At 39.7% G+C, this 26590-nt stretch overlaps 1 protein-coding gene across 3 annotated transcripts; it reads right to left on the reverse strand.

Moving 5' to 3' along the window:
- Positions 1-1890: 1890 nt before the first annotated feature.
- On the reverse strand, positions 1891-17325 carry STMND1 (stathmin domain containing 1). 3 transcript variants are annotated; one of them, XM_087930888.1, is made up of 5 exons: positions 17175-17325; positions 15102-15252; positions 13775-13908; positions 9118-9225; positions 1891-2655 (listed from the first exon to the last, which is right to left on the reverse strand). In XM_087930888.1, exons 1-5 carry the CDS (start codon positions 17253-17255, stop codon positions 2500-2502), a joined length of 630 nt encoding a protein of 209 aa, XP_087787014.1. In that variant the 5' UTR covers positions 17256-17325; the 3' UTR covers positions 1891-2499. The 3 variants fall into 3 exon arrangements, with proteins under 3 accessions (XP_087787014.1, XP_087787013.1, XP_026555354.2); XM_087930887.1 differs by lacking the exon at positions 1891-2655 and adding an exon at positions 6880-7525 and having other exon boundaries at positions 13775-13881; XM_026699569.2 differs by lacking the exon at positions 1891-2655 and adding an exon at positions 6880-7525.
- Between the last annotated feature and the right edge of the window lie 9265 nt (positions 17326-26590).

Consider the following 26590-nt stretch of genomic DNA (forward strand, 5'->3'; position numbering starts at 1 on the left):
TAGGGGAGCGAGCATATAAGGTGGCTGAAGTTAACCTATGTTCTCCCTTTGTCTAGAGCAGGGATGTCAAACCCGATTGCATCACAGGCCATATCGTGATATATCCGGGATGTATTTTGCTCTTGCAGAACTGGGGTAAACATGGCCTGCATGGGCTGTATACTCCCCGTAGGCTACCAGTTTGACATGCCTGGTCTAGAGGCACATCTGTTACCAGAAATACATATTTTATGTCCAAATTAGCATCATTTTCACTACCATCCTACCTTCATTCAAAAAGAGCTTCAGGATTCAACAGAAATATATTGTTTTTACAAAATATGGCCTCTTTTGCGGTGGTCTCTCAGTTTGAGGGTGGTTGAGGGTACAACTAAAGTGGTTTTTCATTTTTAATCTGCCTGGGTATTTTAAAATCATTGTTTTTGTTTGTTTTTCCTGGCCAACGCTTTTGGTTGTCTCTGAATTTAATATACAGTACTTAATAAGTTATTCATATTATTGAAATTTATTTTAAATTCGTACATGTCATCCTGAGATCTTTTTGTTTTTGTGGATAAAAATGCAGTTTAAAATACTTATAGTGCATACATAATACCTGAATGTATGCATATTGTTTCCTTTATAAGAATGGCATTCCATCTAAAACTCTGTTAGGCTGTTTATTCTTTATACCTCGTGGTAAAGAGCATAAAACATATTGTAAATGATATAAACTATTTTTTTCTAACCCAGTTTAAACATTAAAAAAAAATATCACCACAACATTTCTCAGTAGAAAATATTGCTTTTCTCACAATCGGGATTAATCTTTGTGTCAGGAAAAACACCTCATGTGAAGATTCACTGTGCAGCCAGTGCTTTCCTGGGAAATATTTAGGCAGCTAAAACCAGCAATACAACACTAAGCAGTGCACTTCTGTTCAGTTTCCAACCATCAGGCTAAGAAAGACTCTTACACTCACTTATCAAGCTGTAAACTGTTTCAAAGGGATGCTAGTTATCTTCCTTTGGTTTTTCTTATTAGAAGCTCACTGAAGTTTGTATAGAATTTTATGATGTTCAGATGTTGAGTAGAGATGTACCACTTAACCTGTTTGCTAGCCAATCAATTCACTCTCTACAGAGATCTCCATTAAAAAAAAACCCACACATTTCTTTTCTTGTTATTTTAGAGCCCATCCTCAAATCCACTCAGCATTTACTATGTCTGTCTGAGAATCGGTCCCTGATTTAAACTGCAGTTTTTACTGTTCTTCTCACAACAGGAACTATGTAATTTGCATCATCTTAACTCCTTCCACTTTTTTGATCAGTTGTTCTTAATCCAGATTAAAGACATGGATTGAAAATAAATGAATTGCTAAGGAAACACACGAACACACACATACATGCATATTTTGGGCTGCAAATGGTTCTATAATAAGATGATCTGGTAAGGAATGTTCTCATTTAAAATGCCTGCCAACCAGGCATATTCCTTTGTAAGATTCTGTTTTTTGGCTTATCCAGTTTTATCTTTCCTTCTCCAAATTAGTCGCTTTCCACTTAAATCTTTCCCATTTTTCTATATCACTTCAGTCTTATGTGTAGGTGAGATCTTCCATTTATGGTTGAAGTTCAACCAGTCCCATCGTTGGACCAACTTGGGAAGAGAGTATAAATTGAACCAAACATATTTATCACTGCTCCACACAAGTAATATTCTATTATTTTATTTTACAGATTTGTCATCTTATGAAGGAAATATTTGCTTTTGTGGTTCCCCCACCCCCAATAATTTTCACACAGTCCCAATGAAGCTTTTCTGCAGTTTCATCTTGATCCTACTTGACTTCAGTCTTCCCGGCATGTTGTCCTCTTGAAGTAGCTCTTAAAGGAAACAAATGGGACGGCCCACAGTGTTAAAAGATGCTTAAAAGAAGTGATGGGATTCTGACATTCAAAGAATAAATTGTACTTTCTTTTAGAGTACAAAATGGGGAATGGGTGGAGCTCAAACAAAAAAATCCTCAGGCATTTTCCCATTTGTCATTTCAATGAAACTTTTTAGAATTGTATGGCTTCGAGAGACCTTGGAGCATGTGCAAAAGCCACTGGGCTGTTTCTTTCTTTTTTAAAAATTTTTTATTCTTTGAAAACAAAAAATACAAAAATCTCATTTCCATTAACAGTTATACATGTTTCTTATTTTGTGATTATACATTATTTTTTATCCTTATCCTTCACCCATTCGTACCACCTCTCCCATGTCGCATAGTATTCTCAATCCTCTTTGCCTTTCAGTTCCATAGCGAATTTATCTAGTTCAGCACAGTCCATTGTTGTTTGAATCAAAACTTCATCTGTGGTATTTTATCACTCTTCCAATTTTGTGCTAACATGATTCTTGCTGCAGTTAAGATGTGTACAATAAGTTATTCTTTATCTTTACTCAAATTCACTTTAATCATACCTAATAAAAATGTTTCGGGTTCCAATTTCAATTTATATTTTGTAATCTCAAAAAGCCACCTCTGTATTTTCTTCCAGTATTTTTTGACCTCTATACATTGTCACCACATATGGAAAAACGTTCCTTTCTTCTGTTTGCACTTCCAGCATTCCAGTTTCAAGGTTGGATACATTTTCGCCAGTTGTGCCGGCGCTAAGTGCCATCTACAAAACATTTTATATTGATTTTCTTTGAATGCCGTCGACAAAGTCAGCTTCCAGTTCTCGGTCCAAGTGTTTTCCCACTCAGTCCAATTTTTGTAAATCTTTATCTATCCCTAGCTCCTTTACATCTTTCTTAAATTTAGTTTGAATTTGCAAATATACCCACCAGTCTAATATTATCCCTTGTACTTTTAGTTTATCCAGTGTTTTTAATTCCCCTTGTTCATTTACCAATTCTTTATATCTAATCATTTTTTTAATGTCCCTTGTATTTGGATATAATATAGCTTCCATAGGGGAGATCCAGTTTGGTCTTTGCCACTGGGCTGTTTCATTTATGTTTCTATCAAAATACTTCATCACATTTTTTCCTTTATATTTCAATTACTGTATATGAATGTATAAAATACTACTATAGTTTTTTTCTGCACTGAATATACCAAGAGACACTGAATGGATGAATATTGTTTCTTTATGCATGGACTTATTTAAATTCAAATATATAATATCCTATTCTCGAAATAAATATGGGGATATATGGATATATGGATTTGTATATGAATGAATGATACTTTGGGAAGATCATAGAGATGGAGCTCTCACCTCACAATCAGGAGGCTATGATTTTGATCCTAGATAGAGGCTAATATTTGGAGTAGACTCTCCTGCCTGAGCAGGGGGTTGGACTAAATGACCTCCAAGGTCCCTTCCAACTATTGTTATTCTACTATTCTAATTTGATTTTGCTCTTTCATTTTGCTGATTAATAATATTTATTTCTAAAATATGTACTCAACATTGAGTTAATAGAATTCCAAACAGCTGAACTGATCTAGTACAGAAGATCTATGCCAACAGCTGCTAAATCGTAATTTAGGAATGTGTGATACCCCTAAATATAGGTGACTATTATTGTATCATAAAACAGTGAAATATTTATTTGTTACATTTTTATCCTGTAATAAGCAAGAATACTTTTATTTATTTATTTATAATGTGTCTTACCCACATTTTGTCATTTTGATAAACTTATTTTACCTTTGCAACAACCCAAGAAGATAATTAGGCTGACAGATAAATACTGTCTAGCAGCCAATTTCAGAGTGATGTGGGGTTTATTTTCCCATTCTTAACTGAATATGCTAATCCTCACTTTTAGAAATGAACTTCATCATTATATCATCCAATTCATTCTTCCTCTGAATTTTGTTTTACTTAATGCAGTTCTAGGGAAAAAATGCATATGCAAATCCTCCATCTAGCAATTTGTTCTGCCAGCACAATGAACTCAAGAATGAATGTGACATTTTATGGAGGGTAATTTGGGCTGAGGCAATGGTGGTGGTGTATAATATGGTTGCTATATTTGTACTATCTAGAAAGAACATACCCTAGAGAGGTGATTACTATATGTCATGTGACAGGCATAGCATAACTGCTTTATTATTATTATTACTTTTGCATTTATATCCTGCCTTTTCTTAAGACTTTGAAGTGGCTTTGTTTTATTCCCCACAACCAACTCTATAGCTAGGCTGGGAGTAGCCCAAAGTCATTTGGAGAATTTTATACAGGTAGTCCTCGACTTACAACACCACTGAAAAGAGTGACTTACGATTGTTTTTCACATTTATGGCCATTGCAGCATTCCCATGGTCACATGATCAAAATTCATACTTATGATGGTTGCAGTGCCCCAGAGTCATGGGATCACCTCTTGTGACCTTCTGATGAGCAAAGACCATGGGGAAGTCAGGTTCACTTTATAACCGGGTGACTAACTTAACAACTGCAGTGATTCACTTAACAGTTGTGGGAAGAAAGGTTGTAAAATGGGGCAAAACATACTTAACAACTTTGCTAAGCAATGGAAATTTTGGATTCAATTGTGGTTGTAAGTCGAGGACTACTAATAATTTGGCAGGAACTTTGAAGGCTTTCATACTCCCCCATGCCTACACTACAAATGCCCAAATGCCTTTTTACATACTTACACATTGATTCCTATACTTTCAAACACAAATTCATGTAAGCATTAGAGACTTTAACCTTCCTGCCTATCTTAATTTGTGTGGCCCTTGTAATATGGGGTTCCTGAAGTACTTTCTTTGGCTGCCTAATTGGATGTCATTGTTAATGCCTACAACTTCACTAAGGGAACAAGCAACAATCTTGAAACTTAACACAATGAAAGCCTTGGATATTTTGTTGGATGTTTTAAAGTCGATCCATCTACTTTCTATGTGACCCTGTAAATTTTCTGAATGTGGTTCAGCTCACTTAACAGTATTTGAATGAAACTTCTGGCCTATCTCCTGCAGCTCTTGAGAAGAGAACAGTTACACTGATAGTTTTAGTCTCCATATTATTGAGGGGGAGGAGCAGATAGAACTATGTCAAAGAAAAAAGAGCTTTAGGTGAGCCCACTATTTCATAGAGTGACTGGATTTTAACTGGATTTCCTGATCTGAAGCCTGAGACAGTAACAGAAGATTTGTTCTCTAACTTTCTGCTTCTTCCAGCGTGAATAAATGCCTCTATTTGCCTCCCGCTGCACTTTGCTTTCCCCCTGTTCTGGTTTATAGTTTCAGATAACCAGAAAGAAGAAATAAAGTACTAGGCAATCCAGGTTTTATTTTGCTGGATTTACACAGAAACTTGCATGCATGTTTTTCACAGTGTTTCACATGCATTTTTGGCAAGATCCCATGGACGTGTGCAAGGGGGTAAAAGAAAAGTCATAATGGCAGCCACCACTATCTGATCAAAAGGAGAACTATATGTTCTTTTTATATACATTGTGATTATATGATTGTGACAATCATCTTGATCCTGTTGATTTCCCTGGCAGAATCAACTAAGTACCATCAAGGCATTCAAGCAGTTGTCAGCAAACGCTGGTCACTGATCAATTTTATTATTATTTTGGAAAGGAGCGGGGACTCTAGTATGTGGTTACAGGGATCAAGGACTCATAATTAAATATTGTTGGACACTATTTATTGTGCTTTCATCTTGCAATCATGAAGTCTGGGCTGGTAAAAATGTTAGGTGGTGCAATATGAGAATGGAAATTGAGCAGAGGAATCCTTACTGAGTGCAACCCAACATTGATGAAATTCAAAAGAGAGCTACAATTTCTGCCTGGCCTATGACCAGCATGGGCCAGTCACTGTCCCTGAGTTCAGGAATGGATGACATTGTTTTCTTCTCACTCCCAGCCCATTGCAAATGCTTCACATGTCTGAGTTTTCCAGCTTCAGTTCAAAACTGCTGTTTTCTGACTGGAGCCATCTTAAGTCATTAAGAGTGGAAGCTCTTGAGCACTTTGTTCCAATTTGGCAATGGGTCATTGCCCTTGGAAGCCATTTTGTCCTGGTCTGTTGTGTCCTCTGAATTCTTCATCATCTTGCTTGCTTATAAAATGGCTGCCCATGGAGCAGCCAAAATGAAAAATCCTCACCCCCAGAAACTCAAACCTTACAACTTCCACATGTAATCTGCCTCAGTTCCCCTTGCTTGCTTTTAAATTACCAGATTAGTACTGCCAATCTTTCCTTCCCTTTTTAAAAACCCTGTAGAAAGAACGAACTGGTAATTCTGTATTCTGTGAAAGAGAACTACCAGTTCTTCTTTTTTATATACAAATTTTTCTTGGACCTTCAGAGGAAAGCAGGAATGAAAGAACAACCTGGTCCCCTGTTGCTTTGATTATTATAGCATGGTTAGAGCAACTTTATTTATGCTCAATAAAATAGGAAAAAGAGTGAGGGGGAAATCTGCCATAGTTTCAAAGGAGATAGTATCAGAAAGGGGTAGGAAAGCTTCATATTTGCAAGCAGGAAAGGAAAATCACAGGAACTGGTGAGGAAGGAAGAATGAAAAGAAAAGGCACAGAGAAACTAGCCAGGGAGATTTACATTCCCTACCTGGAATGCAGGTTGTGTGGTGGACATAGTGCCAGCTGAATACCAGCCAGTCCCATTGATATTCACACGTGTGCTATTTGTATATATTTGTTATACTGGTTACATTGGAAGAATGCAAAGATTAACTTGCACAAATGCACAGATGAAGCACAATATACATAATTTTTAAGCAATGAACACTCATCATATAGCACAGGTTTATATATAAATTTCCCAGATTTTATTTTTCAGCTTTTCCAATTAAAATATCTCTTAATAGCAGGACAAGGGAAACCCTGATTTTCTTCTCCCTTTCAGATGGGCCATAAAGAAAACAGTCTTAAAACCTGGGGATTGGCATATTTCCTTTTAATAAGATGGCACAAGAGCTTTTATTTATTCATTTATTTTAAAAGCTAAGCCAGAGTTCTATGGGCAAGGATTAATTTAATTTAATTGCTTTTTTGTTGGCTTTTAGTTGAGATTTGCCAATGCAGAAGCAAAGCCAGGGCACAGCCTTGAACTGTATGTTATTTTTCTTTTGAAATTTAAAAAGGGAAGGAGAGGAAAACCCTTAGGCCACTTTAGAAAGCAGAAGAATCTATGTATTTCAGAGTCCAGCAGCCTTTATTGGTAGCAATAGTATTAAAATTGTTAGAGATGAAAATGTTTGATACAAATGTTGGTGATTAGAATACTCCATCAATTGTATTATAAGTGATATCTGACTCCACCATTGTAAAATCTTCAAAGTCATTGTTTATATTGTCATCTAGTTCTTCCTTCTCTGGCCAGGTTTCTGTCCCCACACTTAAAGGTGGCAATTGAAAACTATTGGGAGTTGTTGTAATTATAGAACTGCCTATCTGTACTCCCCTTTCAGGAGGAATTATTGGTGACGATCTATCAGTCAGCAATTCTAGTCCGTTGCTTTTTTCAGTTTTCAGTTGCTCTTCTCTTGTCTAAAAAGAGACTAGTCTTTAGACAGGCTAGGCATAGCACAGTTTTGAATACCAAATGCACATTTGTGCACACACACACACATACACACAAAACCAGCCCTAATTAAGAAATTACTAATATGGATGGAGTCAACCTGTGAGAATACAGGTATAGTAGAATTACAGAGAAAGAGCATTACCTGATCTCCGTCTCTTGATTTATTTCAATCTAATTAAATTATTTCTAAATACCGTGTTTCTCATATAATAAGGCCGGGTCTTTTTTTTTGAGCCCCCCAAAAATGGCTAGGCCGTCTTTTGGGGGGTGACTTAATTCCCCCCAGTTGCATCTTCGGGCAGGCAACGGCTTGGATGTTGACCTCGGCGTTGGTGGGGCACTTTGTATCGGGGTCAATGCAGGCAGCACCATATCCGGGTGTGCAACAAAAGTGCTTCCTAACGGCAAGCCCCCCCCCTGCCATTTCCCCCCCATTTCGCATGTTTTAATATAGGCCTTAATTTGGGGGGAGGGGCTTAATTTCATTTCATGCCTATAAAACATGCTGGGACTTCCTATTGGGGGAGGCCGTATTGTTGGAGAAACAGGGTAGCTTTCTCTTTTCAGCCGAATCAAGAATAAAATATGCAATAAACAGCATTTTAAAACAATACAATGCATTCCTAGATTAAAAACTAAAGCATAATGAAAATGCAGAGGAAGCTTTCTTCCAACATTCATATCAGGACCACCTAGCTGAATGCTTCAACAGGAGCCTTAAAATTGTAATAGGAAACACTTCCCGAGTTTCAGAGACAAGAGCTTTCTGAATCATGGATAACATCTCAGAAAACTGCCTTTGACCAGCTCCTAGATGTCATTCAGGAGTTCTGATCTTAGTGATTGTCTGGGTCTATAACAGCAGATACAGTGTTTGTGTGACAGGTATGCCAATCCCAAGTTATTTAGGGCTTTGTATGTTAAAATCAAATGTTGAGCTTGACTTGGTAACTTGCACTCCAGGCAATTGTTTGATTTGCAAAGAGCATCCTCAAGCCCCAGTGAGCAACCTGCCTCTTACATTCTGCACTGGCTAGAGGTGCAGTCTCATTAGAACAAGTCAACTCCCCCTTCCTGAAACTTGGGCCCACCCAATCCCAAAACTTCTGACTTATTCAAAAACATTCCCTGTTTATTGCCCTCTTCTATTGATCACTGCATCCAGGCACTGGTTTGGAATATGCACATATTTTTCTGATTCAGATGTTATGCAGAATTAGAACTGAGATACCTTTCTATTGGGAACATCCAGTTCTACAATCTTTGGTAAACAAAACTGGGGATGTATTTCACAGCTCTCTATGATATATTTACTGAGGATTAGGATAGTCTAGGGCAGGGCTGCCAAACTCGCGGGCCGGATGCGTCACACTCTGGCCATGCCCACGCCTGATTTAGCAAAGGGGGGAAAAGTCCAATATGTCACATGATGCTGCCATGACAACATAAGTTTGATATCCCTGGTGTAGGGCCTTCTGTATTTAATGTATCCTTGATAACCAGATATGCAAAGGCTAATATAAAGTGGGGTAAGTTCATATGTGTTTTTTTTTACCTTATTTTCAGAGTTTTCTGTTGATAAAGCATGCAATTTCTTCTGTTTAAGTTCAAGCTTTTCCAGTTTGGCTGGTGGTTTTTGTGGTGTCCTTTCTGCAGGTACCAGCTGTGGAAATACAAGATAATTTGTGATGGGAATATTGTATTTGGAAAGAAAACAAGCAGTTCTACTCTTATATATTTACATGAAAATATAAATTTCAAATTATGAAAATATAAATTAAAAACATAGGGGAATAAAAAGGGGAAATAGAAACTAAGTAGTATTTATGAAAGTTGAATAAAAATACCATCACTTACATAATTTTAATTTAAATAGGGATATTTTAATACATGAACCAGGAAAATAATTCTTGAGATGACCTCTTTTGTTACCTCTATTTATTTTTCCACATAATCATCGTTAGTTGCTTCTTTGTCTCTTCAACCAGGTCCCGGCAGTCCTTTCCACATCTTCATGTTAATAAAATAGATACCCATGAAAGCTTTACTTCAGTTTTGGGAAAAGGTGGAAGTTGCATGACATTAAACTGGATGGAGTACTGAGTAATGTAAGATAATAAGATTCAGCTTTGCAATTGTCTCTTGGATAGCTCAAGAAATGTGAGGTCTTTCACACCACAAAACAATTTCCTTCCTATCCTTCAGAAATCTGCTTAATTGCTTTAAAATTTTGACTAATACAGCATAGCGCTCTGAGCTGATAGCGCTGCTGGGTTCTAGGAAATCTATGTGAATAACATTATCTGCATTCTAAAAAACTGTAATCTTGAAGCTTTGGTTTTCTGACACCCCCCCCCCCACCCTCCCATCTGAGTTTTGTGATGATATTGCATCATTCTGGGGTCATAATGATGATGTTTCATAGGCTGGCACAATGCTATGAAGAAATTCCTCACTTTCCTTCTGATAGAATGACAGTTGCTGGCAAATTCCAGTTCTTGAATCTTTCCTTTCTGTTGTCAGCACGCAAGGAGCCTATTTTGCACAATCCTTTTCAATCTTTATTACTGTCACAGACCAGCATTATCCTTTTGATATTGAGGAACATTAATAATGCAATCTGCACATTCCTGTGAAATGCCAAGCTTGACAGCTGTTCTCTTTCCATAACCTACCTATTGTCCTTAATTAGTTTATCAAACTTTTTCAAATGAATTCTGTTAAGTTGCAGTCATATGTCATCCACTTATCCTTAATCACACAAATCAACTCTTCTCCGTTCACCATCTTTACATGTTTTTGGCTCAATGACATGGTATTCACATCAAAACAGTCATCACTATAAACAATCTACATTAATGGTGGATTTCAATTGGAGGGACTCTTGAGCAATAAACATTCAATCATGGCATGTTGCTTAAAACGCAGTGGCATTCATTGCAGATTTCCATTTCAGTACAACATTTTTCTCATAGCAACTTCCTGACAACTGAACTGAAAGAACAGATGCTGAACAACACCTCAGAACACATCGTATTGCCATCTGTTGGTGACTTACAACATTAGAGGTATTACTTTTCATTCAGCTCTTGTAATTTGCAGTTTTACAATGTACATCTGATTGTGGCTAACATTTGAGATTCTGATCCAGATCAACAGTGTCATTTTGAATGCATAGTAAACTAATATCATGACAGATAATTCTGTATTTTCACCTTCAATTTCCAGGTACATATTCTAAACTTAAGCCAGTTTGTGCAATATTTTATATTTGGACTTAGACATTTTATACTTCAAGCATGGATTATTAGAAAGTTGAGGACAAAATTAAATAATTTGCTGATTTGCTGAACCAGACCACAAAAGTCACAGTGAATATCAAGTTATTGGACAAAATTACTGTATGTTTTTTCTAAATCAGAAAAATCAGATAGTTTGCAGAACAATAAACTACATCAAAGTCTAACTTCTTATCCCAGCAGATCAGTGGTGGGATTCAAAATGTTTTACTACCGGTTCTGTGGGCATGGCTTGGTGGGCATGATGTGGCTTGGTGGGCGTGGCAGGGGAAGGATACTGTAAAATCTCCATTTTCTCCCCACACCTGGGGGAAGGTTACTGCAAAATCCCCATTCTCTCCCCACCCCACTAACCTGCTTTCCAGCTCTGTTCTCCTGTGCAGGGCAACAAAAGAAGACCCAGCCAATCAGCTGGGACTCAGGAGTCAGAGAATAGATGGGGGCGGAGCCAGTCAGAGGTGGTATTGGCCAGTTCTCCAAACTATTCAAAATTTCTACTACTGATTCTCCAGAACTGGTCAGAACCTGCTGAATACCACCTCTGCAGCAGATAACAAGTACTAGCTAAGCCAGACTTGCATTACTGAGTGTGCCTGTGAACACTTCTGTTTTTTCTTCCCATTTCATATTTGCATAAATAAACCTTTGTTTATACCTCAAGGTTTATATTTATTTTAAGAAGGAATTTTTTTCACTAAAATCTTCCTCATAACTGCCTACTTCTCGCAATAATGTGGAAGGTTTGTTTCTATTGTAGCTCAGTTCTCTGCATCATAATTTGGGGAGAGGGGTTAAGAATGACTAGAGAATAACATTTAATGATCAAATGGATAACACATACAGAATACTGCTTTAATAGAGACACAACTTATTGGTCCCATTGACTCAATATCATGCTTGTCGATTGCACTGTGATAATTAATAGCTCTGTTTTCTTTCACAACATTGCAAACTCTGATGATGAGGAAATTTTATTTCATTTGTGGTGTAGCAAAAGATTCAGGAATATTGTTATGGATACTTGCACTTGCTATATCAATTAAAGTTTATTGCAAACTGCTTTACTTGTATGTTTATTGCAGCACTAATTCCATCTAGTCTTATATAGTAGCTCGTTAAATAATGATGGAGTGTGACATTACTACTCTTGCTCTACTCTTTGACATTTGTGTTGGGACATTGCCTGCAAGTATGAAATCATATACCTCAAGAGGATCACAACACACATTTTATCACATTGCAGCCTTTGATAAATATCTATGATTTGAAATGCAATTTCAGAATATGCTATACATTTTCACAAGGTTTTTTTTTAAATCATGTAATGAACCAGACCAGTGTTACGGTATCATTTTTATCACGGCTTTGTATTTTTTGTTGTTGTTGGCACTCAACCTTTTTGAAAGTTGAAGCATATTTTAAAAATAGATATATCAGAATAAACATAGGTAAAATTGATCATTAGTGTGGTGAGCTTGAGTACATTCGTATAAGCAATTGCCATGCTTTTTGCAAGTCAGGTAAATTTCATTAAAAAGCCCACTGAACTAGATTTCCTCTGGTACCATGTTTCCCTTTTATTCTTCAGCATGTTTGCAAAAAGAAAGTTAGAATGTTTTACTTTCTATTTAGAATGTTTAGTTTCTATTTTTCTCTTTGTATGTTTGTTTAATTCCAGCTCACACAGTTAATCTTGCCTATGTATGCTTATTTGAAATAGACCAACTTCGGACCAGGATTTATGAAGCTAGTTCGTTTCAACAAATTGTAATTAAAATCAACATGATTTTAGTGTTTTGTGTTCAAGTAAACTCTTCTGCGGTAAGTCAATTAATCCCCAGTTTCAGGAAATGAATTTGTAGGAGATTTATGGTTAGTATCAGTATGAAGTAGGTCAGAGAACTTCCTAAAGGTAAAGATAAAGGTTTCTCCTGTCCAGTTGTGTCTGACTCTCTGGGGTGGTGCTCATCTCTGTTTTTTGGTTGAGGGAGCCAGCATTGTGCAAAGATCTTTCATGGTCAGTTGGACACCATGACTGTACATTGAGTCACACAGAACACTGTTTTCCTCCCCAACAAAGTTGTACCTATTTACCTACTTGCATTTACATGCTTTTAAACTGCTAGGCAGGCAGGAGTTGGGGCAAGAATGGGAGCTCACTCCTTCATGCATACTTGGGTCTTGAACTGCCAACCTTCTGATTGACAAGCCCAGCGTCTTAACCATTACACCACCATGCCCCCAGCATGCTAGTAATTCAGGCCTACTTATTCTGTTTGCTTGTACTTTTGGCTATTTTTAGCACAGAATTGAAAGCCTGTAAACTTCCCAGGAACTGTATTTTTAGAAGTGGGGGTGGGGGTGGGGAATTGATAACAAAGTTGTTTGGGGAAGAGTTTCAAATGTAAGGAGCAACTGGGAAGAAGTGGAACCTTCAGAAAAACATAAATTTTCACACCTAGAAGAAAGACCCATTTCTGGAGCAATTCACAGGTTACATGCAAAACATCATCTCAAACCTAAAGTATATTGAGCTGATTTTGAAGAACCCTTACCATAAGGTGATCAACTTTTTTACAATGAAAAGAATTACACAAATACATTGAAGAAAAAAAACAAAGCCACTTGCGTGCGGAACACTCTCTCAAAACAATTCTCCTGTGTGGAGCGCACGCATCTCATAATTGCGTCTCGCTGCACTGTATCAAGCTTTGACGAATTGTCATGTCAAATACAAATACGTCACATTACACACAACTGATTGTCTTGGCATTGATCAAATGCGGAGATTTACAGATTAGTCTTCAAATATCAAAAAGGAGGATATGTAGGAAGACACTTTTTGAGAGAGGACAGAACTTACAAAAAGAGGACTGTCCTCCCTAAAAGAGAACGGTTTGTCACCTTACTTACCATGGTATCTTCTGCAGTTCTGTTTTCAGTGGTTGGGCATGAAGTCTTGATTATTCCTTGCATCCGAAGTTCTTCCAAAATGTCTGATGATGACTGTCTTTCTGTTTCTAGCTTGCTAAGTGATTTAATGGCACCTAAATATTTTGAATTATTTTTAAGTGGAGAGAATGATTAATCAGCTTGGGGTTCGTTTTTTTTTGTATTTTCAATCAAATTAATTAAAAGAATATTAATTAATTCATATTTTCATTTAGAGTGCTTGAATACATGGGGGAAGGAGTTAGAAAAAGAAGGAAAAAGTATAAATTACAATACTCTTGGGAATAATCTTTCTTCCCTTCAATCTCAAATAGCCTTAAAACGTATTTTGAGTTCATTTTTAAAAAAATGTTACATCATAACCTTTTTTCCCATTAATTCAGCTAATTTGGATCTTTAATCGCTACAATTTTATTGCCCTTTCATCCCAACCCCACCAAAAATATATGTAAATGTTGCACGATGCTTAATTTTATTTATCATTTCTACAAGACAGTTTGGTTTATAGTAAAACCAACTAGCAAATGAAACTTTAAAACCAACCCAAACACTGCTTTGTACACACATGTAATTAAACAGTATTATTCACATTGCCCAGCTGTGGTTTTTGTGCCTTTCTTTTTACTTAATCTTCTCATACTGTATATTCCTGCCCTGAGGCTCAGTGGTTAGAATGCAGTATTGCAGGCTAATTCTGTGGACTGCCAACAGTTCAATCCTTACCAGCTCAAGGTTGACTTAGCCTTCCATCCTTCTGAGGTTGGTAAAATGAGAATCTGGATGGTTGGGAGCCAATATACTGACTCGGTAAACTGCTTAGAGAAGGCTGTAAAGCACTGTGAAGTGATATATAAGTCTAAATGCTATTGCTATTGCTTATTCTTCTATGTGTTGCCACTTGTGCACATAGAGCTCATCAGCAATAGTGATAGCTCGGCAATCTAATAATTTCAAATGGTCAACTGGTATAATAACCCACCAGTACCCAAGAGCAACCCTTCCCATGCCCATCTCAAGATTTATACTGGAATGCCTGCCAATGTGTATCTGTAGAACAGATTTTAATATGCAAAGAAATTGAAGGACACAGGAAGGGCAAAGATGGGACGAAAGCTCAGGTGTAGATCTGACACAGCTGGGCATGCATTTTACTTCTTACAGTATTTCACAAGGCCTCATCTCTAAATTATGCAAATCATGCAAGAAACACTCTACACATCAGAATGATGGTTCTTGAATAATTCTTCTCCCTATGAAACACCCCTCTTTTATCATTTATAACACACACCCATATGTTGACTTTTGCTTTGTTCTTTAATGGACTGGGATCCCTTCATCCCATCTTCTGGCAAGCCTCTTCCACAGGAATCATCTGCAGCTGCTGACCCCGCTTGTGAGACGAGGCTATCTGTGCCAAGAAATATTTTCTCTCTTCTAGCCTAAAAAATAAATTACAGCATACTTTATGCATATGCAGTATTTGATGTGTTTGTGTGTGCCTGCATGGACGCTTGTGGGAGTGTTGGCTGAGAGATTGGTTGACCACTGACTTCCCTAACTTGACTTTTCCCATATCTGTTGGGACACAATTTGCTGCTGTGAACAGATGACACCTGTCCTTTAAGCTCTATGCTGGGTTCCAATCATCCTCTAGGTGCTGGTTGTTGCCCAGAAAGCCCTCAATGGTTTGGCTCCAAAGAAAAGATAGCACTGCCTCTTCCAGATAGAATTGGCTCAGGCAACTTGATTGTTCTGGGTACATTCAGAGATACATCTACCGTGTTTCTTATATAATAAGGCTGGGTCTTTTTTTTTTTGAGACCCGAAAAAATGGCTAGGCCATCTTTTCGGGGGTGACTTAATTCCCCCCCCCTTGCATCTTTGGGCGGGAGGCGACGGCTTGGATGTTGACCTCAGCGTTGGTGGGACACTTCGTTTCGGGGTCAATGCAGGCAGCACCATATCCAGGTGTGCAACAAAAGTACTTCCTAACGGCAAGGCCCCCCCCACCATTCCCCCATTTCGCATGTTTTAATATAGGCCTTAATTTGGGAGGAGGGGCTTAATTTCATTTCATGCCTATAAAACATGCTGGGACTTCCAATTGGGGGAGAAACAGGGTAGTTTGGAAGGAGCCCATGTTGAAATGTATAGCACAGTCAAACAACGGAACAGGAAATGTTTTATGATATTTTGTGTTATGTCATGAACTGTTTTATGATAACTTTTATGTCATAAAATGTTTTATAAAGTCTAGTCAAATTTCAAGTCCTTGAGAGTCCTGTGTCCTAGATCTTGGACGCTTTCTGTAAGTCAGGCCATTTAAGGTACTTTGGTTCAAACATTGTTGCCCTATTATGCACTTTTTCACCCAGTGAAAGGTTATGAGTAGCCTATAGATTGCTTTGCCCCATTCAAAGTTTTATGGCAGTGGAAGACAAAGTCAGACCCACTACAATGTTCATTTTTTCCCGTTAAAAACTCTATTAAGGAGGAAAAAGTGAAATAGTTATATTGTGGGAATATCAGTAACAAATTTTTCTCAGAAGGAACCTGAAGACTGTATTCAGAATAAGTAGTCAAGACTGAACAAGAAAACTATTTTAGTCCAGTATTCATTTTCATAAAAATGATTTTCATATGCCATTTCTTACATTTGTATGCTTTCAGACTGCTACGTTGCAGGAACTGGAGCAAGGATGGGTGCTCATCCTGCAATGTGCAGCTCAGGTCTTGAACCTGGAGTGTCAGTTTTCCAGCCGACAAGCCCAACATCTTAACCTCTGAGCCACCCCCCACCCCCGCCATAAACATACAGTACATCAGTAAAATGGGAGCCAGCTAAAAACAAAGACAGTATAAATTAAAAGCTAAAAGGCAGAGGGAGTGCCTTCAGAAGGCTAATCACTCCCTGGGTTGCATGCTATACAGTGAGCCCCACACAGGTTGGCTTAGCCAGGTCTTCACACCCTTCTGAAAGGTGAGGAGAGTGGGACCTGACTAATTTCTGGGTGGGGAGGAATATTCCAACAATGGCAATTTCTGGGTCCCGCCAATTCATTTTTTTTTAACCAATGGGATCTGTAACATACTTTCCCTGTCTGATCGAGTGGGATGGGTCAATGTGAAGGGGTAAGATAGTTTCTCAGGTTGTTCTGATTAGAAATCAGGTACAAGAAGGGCACATTTTTGCAGCGTGCTATTTGTCTTCACTGCATCCCATAAGTATATAAATAAACAAAATAATGGACATTGCAATCTTGTTTTACATCTTCTAGTTATCTCCAATATAAAGGAAATTAAACATCAACCTAAGAACAATACATGAATAATGGAAGCAGAGAGAAGATTTAAAGATTACCTCGTTTGGCATTTCTCTATCATGATGCTGATTTTTGGATTCTGGTTTCTTGATAATTGCTTGGCTGGAAGTGCAGCCCATGAGTAAAACAAAATAGAACAAGTAGTTCTGCCCTCTGGTTTTCAGGAAAAGTGTGTGAGCACTTCACCATTGCTATGAACTTAAGCTGTTGCTATGGTCTGTTGCTACAATAAATCAGACTCAGAGAAGTCTTTTGTCTATGGCCTAATCCTGCAAGTGCTGAGCATCTACTTACATGACCTTGCTTAAACATGCAGAGTTTGTTCTTACGTGGTTAGTAGAATAACGTTTTCAGATCTTGGTGGATTATGGTAGAGTGCTCTCAAACACCATTAAGGAGAGGAAACACACACACACACACATATACACTCACACATCTTTTCTCTAGTATCAGTCAGAATCCAGATATCTCCCTTGGCAATAAAACAAAAGAAAAAAAAACCAAAAATAAAGGGACAATACTCTCAAATTTATTGGGGGAAATGTTGCTGTTTAGTGGCTCTTTCTTTTTACATTTATATTACCTTCAAAGTCAGACACACTAATAAAAAAGAGGATTAACTGGTATAATAGAGGATCTTTTTAAATAAATTGTTACAATTTTAAGACAACATATGTTGCCTGCTAATTGCTCTCCACAAAACAGAAAGCTTAAGCAGTGTTGGAAAGTGATCGTTTGAAACATGGAAGTATAGGAAATAAACTATACATCAGTCAAGAAATTATTATTGTAAGAGAATATTAGGCTTATGTGCTGTACATTCAGTTGTACAAAAATAACTTGGAGACAGGTCTAACTCAGTTACAAAATATTGTATGTCAACCATCACTAACCAGATATCCTTTAGATCAGGGGTGTTAAACTCTCAACAATACATTGTCATCTCGTGAGTATTGCAGCTTTTTTTTACCTTTGCTAAACCAGGCCTGGGCATGGCCAGCATGTGATGCATCTGCAAGTGCTGCAAGTTTGAAACTCCTGCTATAGATGTGTTGGTGTTTTTTTTTTTTTAAAAAAAATAGTCTCAGCACATTTAGAAGCCTTTCAGTTAAATGTTATTACAGTGTAATACATGAATTCCTTTGAAAGGGAAGGATGTCCAGTAGGCAAATACCAAATAAGGTTTTAAAAAAATATTTGCATTATATTTGCATTGATTTTTAAAGAAAAGTTTGGCTGCCAATTGTCTATTTCATGTGTGTGTGTGTAGTGGCTGTTTTATTGTTAGCTGCTTAGAGTAATTTGATTGGCCATATAAAATAAATGAATAGATAGAAAGAAAGATGGATGGAAGAGAGAGAGAGAGAATCAGAGATGATAGATAGGTAGAGAGAGAGAGAGAGAGACAGAGACAGAGACAGAGACAGAGAAGGAAAAACAGAAGAGAAAAACAGAAAGAAAATAGCCCTTTTCTGACAATGGATAAATTATATTACCAACTTCTTCTTCTTCTTTTTCTTCAGCGTTTGTCTCGCGCTCGGGCGAGGTCCGCTAATGTCCTTGAGTACTGCTTCCACACCTCTCTGTCTGCCACGTGTGTCGGGTCTGCCTTCGCGATCTCTAGATCGGCCTTGATCGTGTCCATCCAGCGTTGTTTAGGTCTACCACGCGGTCTCGCTCCTCCGACAGTCACCTTCATTACAGATTTGATGATGGATTCTTCCTTGGCGCGGCTCACGTGGCCGAACCATCGTAGCCGGGACTGCCTCATGACCGTGGGGATGGGCACGACGTTGAACCGTCTGCGCACTTCTTCGCTCCTGACGCGATCGAGTAGGGTGAGGCCTACCGACCATTGGAGCATTCGCATCTCCATTATCTGGAGTCTGCTTTCGCTTCTTTGGTCGTCGGCCAGCACTCTGCGCCGTATATGGCCACGGGCGCACCACAGAGTTATAGATTTTCGCCTTCAGGCGCATTGGCATCTTCTTGTCACAGAGGACGCCCGTGACGGACTTCCATTTGCCCCACGCTGCATTGATCCTGACTGCCACCTCAGTTTGTAGTAGGCCTTCTTCCCCAAGAGTAGTTCCCAGGTACTTGAAGGTGGAGGCGCGCGGTAGCTCCTGCCCGTTCACGTGGATGGAGCCTGTCATTTCATTATCAGTGGTCAGGTATTCGGACTTCTTTAGGTTCAGCCGGAGCCCAAACTGCTCGAGGCGGTCGTGCCACTGTTGGACTCGGTGCTCGAGTTCAGCCTTGCACAGGTTGGCCAGGAACACATCATCGGCGTAGAGCAGCGTCCATGGGGCGGGCGTGTACAGGTCGTGTGTAATTGTGTCCATCACCAGAATGAACAGCAGTGGTGAGAGAGCAGAGCCCTGGTGTACGCCGACGGTAATATTAAACTCCTCTGATATCCCAGCTGCCGCTTTTGCACGGCTTTTGTGACATCTGTATAGGAGTTGGACCCATTGTACGAGCAGCTCAGGCACGCCGTGATCTCGCAGTGCGCACCAGATGAGATCGTGCGGGACTCGGTCGAAGGCCTTTTCCAAGTCTAGGAAGGCGGTGTGGAGCGGGATTTTCTTCTCTCTGTGAGCCTCCATCAGCATCCGCACACCGAAGATGGCGTCGGTGGTGCCGCAGTTCTTGATGAATCCAGCCTGGTTGACGCTGATGTCGACGATGTCCCGAATGCGCTTATCAAGGACGCGTTCAAAGATCTTCATAGTGTGTGACAGTAACCTGACCGGTCTGTAGTTGGAGCAGTCCGCTGGGCTGCCCTTTCCCTTCCAGATCGGAACAGTGGTGCTGCGGTACCAGTCGTGTGGCACTTTTCCCGTGGAGACGATGTTGTTGAACAGCTCGCACAGCCACAATGCCGAGCCCGGTAGTGCCTTTTTCCAGAAGTCAGCAGGGATGTCGCCTGGTCCTGTTGCCTTACCGCTTTTCATGGCCTTGATGGCGTCGGCGACCTCGCTGGCATAAATGCCTGAGACTGGGCCTTCAACTGGGTCACCTCGCGGGGTTCGTGGGTGTGGGAACTCCTCGGTGGAGATCTTCTCGAAGTATTGCCGCCACCTCTCTGCAGCGTCTCTGGGGTTGACGATCAAATTTCCCCTTTCGTCGTTGATCCCATGGAACTGGTCAATGTCCAGGGTCTTCCTGTGTCTGTGTTTGGCTAGGCGGTAGATCTCATTCTCGCCTTCTCGCGTGTTCAGCTTCTCGTAGATGTCATCGTAGTGGGAGCTTCTGGCTGTCGCTACTGCTTTCTTGGCTGCCTTTTTGGCCGCCTTGTATTCGCAGAGCTTTCGCTGGTCTTGTCCTGAAGAAAGGCCTTGTAGAGCCGTTTCTTCAGGTGTACGGCATCTTGTACTTCCGGTGTCCAGAGCCATGTATCTCGCTCGATGCGTCTCCGTCCTGGCTTGGTGCAACCAAGCTGTTGGCAGCCGGCAGTGTGAACAGTGCTCTTCAGCATGGACCACGCTTCCTGTGGCCCGTCGACCATCTGCGGGAACTGCTCCAGTTTGATGAGGGGTCCCGCCATCTTCTTCTGGTTCCACCACTTGATTCGTGGCTGGTCTGCATTCCTTTGTCAATCCTGGTCTTGGGCTTGCTGATCCTGATCTTCGCCATCAGCGGCCTGTGCTGACTGCTCGATTGCACGGGTACACCTTGGCGTTGAGCACGTTTTTAGCGGCTCTTCGTCGTACGATGATGTAGTCGATCTGTGTGTGGTGGCTCCGTTTCTGCTATGGTAGGTGAGGAGTTGAGATTCTCGCCTAATGAAGCAGGTATTCGTGATGGTCATATCATGGGAGTCGGCAAAGTCCAGGATCCTCTGGCCATTCTCATTCGTATCGCTCTGTGCCGTGCCCACCGTGGCACTGGTGTCCCGTTTTGTCCCGCCCTACATGACCATTCAGGTCGCCCGAGATGATGATGTCGTCTTCGTGTGGGATCTGCCTGAGTTGGATGTCGAGCAGTTCCCAGAAGGTATCCTTCTCCTCCTCGTGACATCCGGTCTGAGGGGCGTAGGCGGACAAGATGTGTAGGCGCTGCCTCTTGGTCGCTACGACGATTATCATCAGTCGTTCTGTGAGGCGCTTAACTTCTGCGACGGAGCTTTGCCAGCTTGGACTGACAACCACAGCTACACTGCTGCGGTTTTCCTTACAGCTGGTGTATATGATCTTGTAGCCATCTATAGTCGTAGCCTTGTTGCCCTTCCAGCGAGTTTCCTGGAGGCAGCAGATGTCCAGCTTCCTGTCCCGCATGGCCCTGACGATCTCGGTCGAGCGTCCAGTCAGCGAATCCACGTTCCAGGTGGCCACCTTGAGCGTCTGGCAGTCCTCTGTTCCCCGCTTGCGTTTTTTCACACGGATCGGGTAGTCTCCGTGCGCATCGGACCCGGACGCAGTCGCCATAACTTTCTCACACGGTGCAGGTGCGCCGTGCTTTCCGCGTGGACCATTTCGCTGATTTTTGGCGCAGGCCAATGGTCTCCTGCGCCCGTCGGTTCCCCCGAACGCGGTAGCATTGGACGTGTGTTTTGTAGTGGACGTTTCCACCATGTTGATGCGGCATTTGAGTACTCCAGCCGGCCTGTCGCGTGGGCCTGTCGTCGGAGGGTCTGCTCTCAGTTACGGTCAGCGTTTGACGGCTTCGCGCATCCAGGGGACACCACTTGGAGGTGGCAGACCGCTCGTCCCCCGATAAATTATATTACCAACAATATATCAAAAACTCCCACTGACGGCCAACTCATAGTCATCCCAACAAGAGAACCACTAAATAAGTCTTAATATTCAGTGCACAAAGTTCTTCCCATGACAATCACCATTCATACATACATATTTCTGACAGTGCAGAACAACACCTAATAGATTAGAACTGAGCTTTCCCTGCAAAAATGAAGTGGGCAGGCCACTGCCATTGGAGATAGCTACTCCAATACAAAGGCCAGCTATATACAGTATTGAAAGGACGCAAGAGGGAAATTGAACTTGCTCGTAATTGGGCTGACCCATCCTATCAAGGACCTCACCCATTGCATACAGGATGAGGAAAAAGGGCTGGGAACATCTGACATTCACACTATAATTTTTCATCCAGAAGAGATGGTCATAGCTCACAATGCTTAATAAATGACAAGTTGGTTGGCTTGTGAAACATCAGTTGTAGCACACACTTTCTGAATTTTATAGACAATATCAGCAGGGAAATAGTTTCAACTAATGCAGCTGCTGTAAGCTGCTTGTTCCCAGGGTAGATAGCAACACCTGCTGGCAAAGCATGATAGGTGGCATTCCTTCAGAAGAACCCTCACTGCTTGCCAGCTCCCAAATTCCATCACAGAGAGGCATCAGCTGCCTCTTCGCTTTGCATAGAAGGTCATTTGGAGGCTCCTGGCAGATGGTGCCAAATGGTATGAAATATGATTGTAGCACTTTTTATCCAGCCCTTTGACTTCCAAGGGCACCGTTCTTCTCTTCTTTAGCTGCCTTCAAACATTGCAGTTCATTCTGCTGAATTGCATTTCTGCTATCTGTAAATGAAACTGTTATTATTATTACTATTATTGATAATTCAATAATAAATATTTATAGCTGTAACAATATAATGTTCCAATCACAAAGTATACACCTTAAATTCCTTTTTTGATATCATACAAGTGTCTACAACCCTATGATCTTAATTAACAATGAACTAATAGCATATATGAATAAAACTTAAAAAGAGGGAAAAGGTAGGGAAGGCTGGGAAATTTTAATCACATAGAGAAAAATTTTAAATTTGGTATGATTGCTTGTCTTCTTTGTTTCTTGTTGAAAACAACTAGAGGTTTATGTGGATAATACGTTTCTACATTTTTATGCTTTGCATTTATGCCTGGTTTTGCAAAGCATTTGTATTTCGTGGAATTATCTTTTAAATCAGTCAAAAATCATTTGGGTAATCATTGCAATTAGCTAAAAAATTCTAATCCCCTCAGCTAGCCAGAACAGTTAAAGAAAACCATCAATTTAAAAATGTATTTATTGTATTAATACCATAAGGCTGCCCCACCTCTATAAGAGGTATAGAGGAATAGATAATTAAACATAGATAAGCTTTTTTTTGTTGCATAAATCAATCAAGCTTCATTAGAATAATATGGCATTACATATGCAAATAAAAGATAACGATATTAGGAATGAACAATTGAATTGAGTTCATTTACATGAATATCTACCTCACTACACTCATATTTTACCTCATATTTTTCAAGGAGGGCAAAGGTGGCTTGAGGCCTTTTCAGACCCCTATAGCAACAAAACGCTGCGACTTCTATATGTATTTATATGCACATGTATATCGGGGTGGGATTCAACCAGTGTTACTACCGGTTCGGTGACTACATTTTGTGTGTGCGTGTAGAAAACCCTAAGCTGTGCCACCTGGACAGCTGAAAAGCGCTGTGTGCAGGTGTGCAGCGTTTGAAAAGTCTCTTTTTTCCTGCTTTTTCAACCTCAGCTGTGCTGTGCAAAGCAGCTGAGGTTGAAAAAGCAGGAAATAAGGGGCCCGTAAGAGCCCGGGCGGGCAGGTGGGCCAAACAGCAGCAAACACAGAATCGGTTCAGTGTCTGCTGCTCTTCAGAGCTACCGGTTCTATAGAGCCAGGCAGAACTAGTAGCATCCCACCCCTGAGGTATATACAACCAGACAGATGAAGCAAGAGGTTCAAGGAATTCCTTTCACTTCCCTTTTTCAATTGTGTGGTTTTGGGGAGATTTTTATTACTGCAGTAACTGTGAGACCTGGTTGTGATTTTTTATTCCCCATTAGAATAAATGTTGTGCTACATTAATGTATGTAATGCTTTTCTGCAACTCCTCTATTTATTTATTTTTTTTACCAAAAATGTCAATTAAGGAGAAAAAAGATAAAAGACCTGCTCAATAACTTTTGATTGGCACTGCTTGAAACTATCCGTGAAGAAATACCAGATGTTTATGCATCAGACAGTAGTTGGAATGTGTTTAGTAAAAAAAAAAATCTTCTCGATGGCTAATTAATAGCTATGTCTTTTTTCCCATCTCTTTCAAAATTCACATGCTGCACTAAATCATAAACCAAGGTTTACAAACCACAATAGCTTAATGCAATGCAACACAGTACTCCCAGCACCTAAATCACACAATGGCTTAATGTAACTGGATTACCCAGCCAAAACGTAAGCTCACACAATGAGATCATACAAGCTCAGTTAGTATTTATGCATGTTTATGTAACTTAGTGCATACAAATGAATACATCTCAAAACCAGCAGAGGGCAACAAAGCAACAAGAATTACATTAACATGCTAGTATTAAGTACAATTGTACTTATTGCATTGTTTACATCATGTATTTTTAACCAGAATAAAAGCAGAAATATAATTTTAAAGTGAATGTTACTACCTTGGCCTGACATGTTATACTGGGCTTTTGATTATTAATAATATATTCAGTTAAAGGCATAAAAGTTCATTTGAACACGTTCCTATTGTGTAGGGAATGCATATCTATCTTCAAAAAACTGAAATCTGAGTAATTTGCCAATATTTTAAGAGTTGATTCCTAGTTCCTAGTGCCCATTTCACTGCAATCAAATAAAGACAAGTGTTATGCTAACATGCTTCTAAATTAATTGATTTCTATCAGTTTGTGGTCTATTTCCTCAAATTATAGTCCCAGCGCAGCACTCTTAGGTGGCTCTTTAGTCTTGGTAGGCTGCAAATAAAGATTTAGCACACACTGAAATTCAGAGATAGAACTCCAGTTCAAAAAATGAGTGGTGCAGTGGCCTCGAGTGGAGCTCTTGCCTCACAATCAGGAAGCTGTGAGTTCAATCCTAGGTAGAAGCAGCTATTTCTCTATCTGGGCATGATGAGTATATTTGCTGAATATAACTCCGCACTGGTGACAGGAAGGGCATCTGGCCAGTAATCACTCAGCTCCATTCAGTTGCCCAGGCTCCATCCTACAAGGGATTATGCGGTCATTAAAAGATGATAATGACTCTAGATCAAAAGATCATTTTTTTCATCTGATCCTCATTTTATTGCCTTTGGAACTTAAAACAATATTGACTTGCATGAATTATCACTGACATATAATAAAATATGTACTGAATATATTTAAAAGCTCAACAGGTGTAACTAGAGTAATGACATTTTTTAAAAAATCCTATTATTGTAGGATAAAATATGTGATATAAACAATGTAATGTAGTGCAATGTCAGTTATTCTAGGCCTGTCCAAATATTGTCCTTGTCTGTATTTGATCACCTGCTGTGGGTTATACAGTATGTTGGTTTTATCGTGTTTAAATGTACCTGTTATTGCTTAATCCTTTCCTTATAGCTCATCATTTTCCTTTACATCATCCAGAAAACTAGGAATTACAGATAGGCAATCTGAAAGAATCAGAGACACATTCATTGCACATATTAATTAAAAATATTTATTTCATTCTACAAACTCTTTAAAATGTTTATGAATAACCAATACGCTCAAATGTCCTGAATTTTGCACCAATATAAACCAATGTTTAATGATATAAATTTAATAAGTACAATGCGTTTGACTGTCTATGGAGATTCTCAGTCATCCAGGCCATGGTTGTCCCAAAGGTGCTTTTTTCAAGAGGCGATTGGACTTTCTGGTTTTTCTTTGAAAACATTTCGCTTCTCATGAAGATGTTTTGCTTCTCTTCAGAGCTGAAGAAGCTTCTTGGATGAGCAATGAAATGCCTTCAAGGAAAAACCAGAAAGTGCAGTTGCCTCATGAAAAAACACATTTGAGACAAGCGTTCAAATGATTTCTTTTTGCTGTTGAAGACTAATTGACTCAATAAGGGGAGATAAGGAAAGTCAGACTCTACCTTCCGCCTCCGCTCACCCCCCAAGCCAAAACATCTCAAGCCGTTATCTGTTGGAGAGGTATAGTTACAGGGGCTATTGCAAGTCATTGCACTGCCTGAGGTAAGCTGCTGAGCACTGGACCCCCTTCAGTTTCCATTTCCAGTCATATTTTCATTTGATTCACTCTACTAATCATGAACCACACATTCCTGAGCTTTATGAGTCATCTCTCCTTGGAGGCCATGTTCTGAGGTTGGTCAGCTCTCTCCTGAGCCACCATGAAATTCCTATTTCTGGGGGAGTCTCGGGGAGGTAGGGCAAAAGTCGAAGATCAGGACAAGGAAGCATTGGCTTTCTCCAGAATTAGAGTTGTTAGCAACAGGGCTACCTGGAACTTGCACCTCCTGCTTGATAAAGTTGACCTAAGCAAGAGTGTCTTCTTAGAAAACTACTTTGGAAGAAGTGGCCATAGGAAAATCCCTTGAATCTGATTGTTTTGTCACTTCAGTAGTAAATACATCTAAAAATAATTTCCAAGTAGCTGTGTTTGGATTCAGTTAGAAT

The sequence above is a fragment of the Pseudonaja textilis genome, chromosome 3 (assembly GCF_049901715.1).
Source record: "Pseudonaja textilis isolate UNSWEBS1 chromosome 3, rPseTex1.2, whole genome shotgun sequence".
NCBI lineage: Eukaryota > Metazoa > Chordata > Lepidosauria > Squamata > Elapidae > Pseudonaja > Pseudonaja textilis.

Excerpts from the sequence above, each read along its gene's own strand:
- STMND1 (XM_026699569.2), bottom strand. The coding sequence starts at position 17,255 with ATGGGCTGCACTTCCAGCCAAGCAATTATCAAGAAACCAGAATCCAAA. Across the intron at positions 15,253-17,174 it reads ATAGAGAAATGCCAAACGAG|GCTAGAAGAGAGAAAATATT; the intron begins GTAATCTTTAAA and ends TTTATTTTTTAG. Across the intron at positions 13,909-15,101 it reads AAGCAAAAGTCAACATATGG|GTGCCATTAAATCACTTAGC; the intron begins GTGTGTGTTATA and ends CAAAATATTTAG.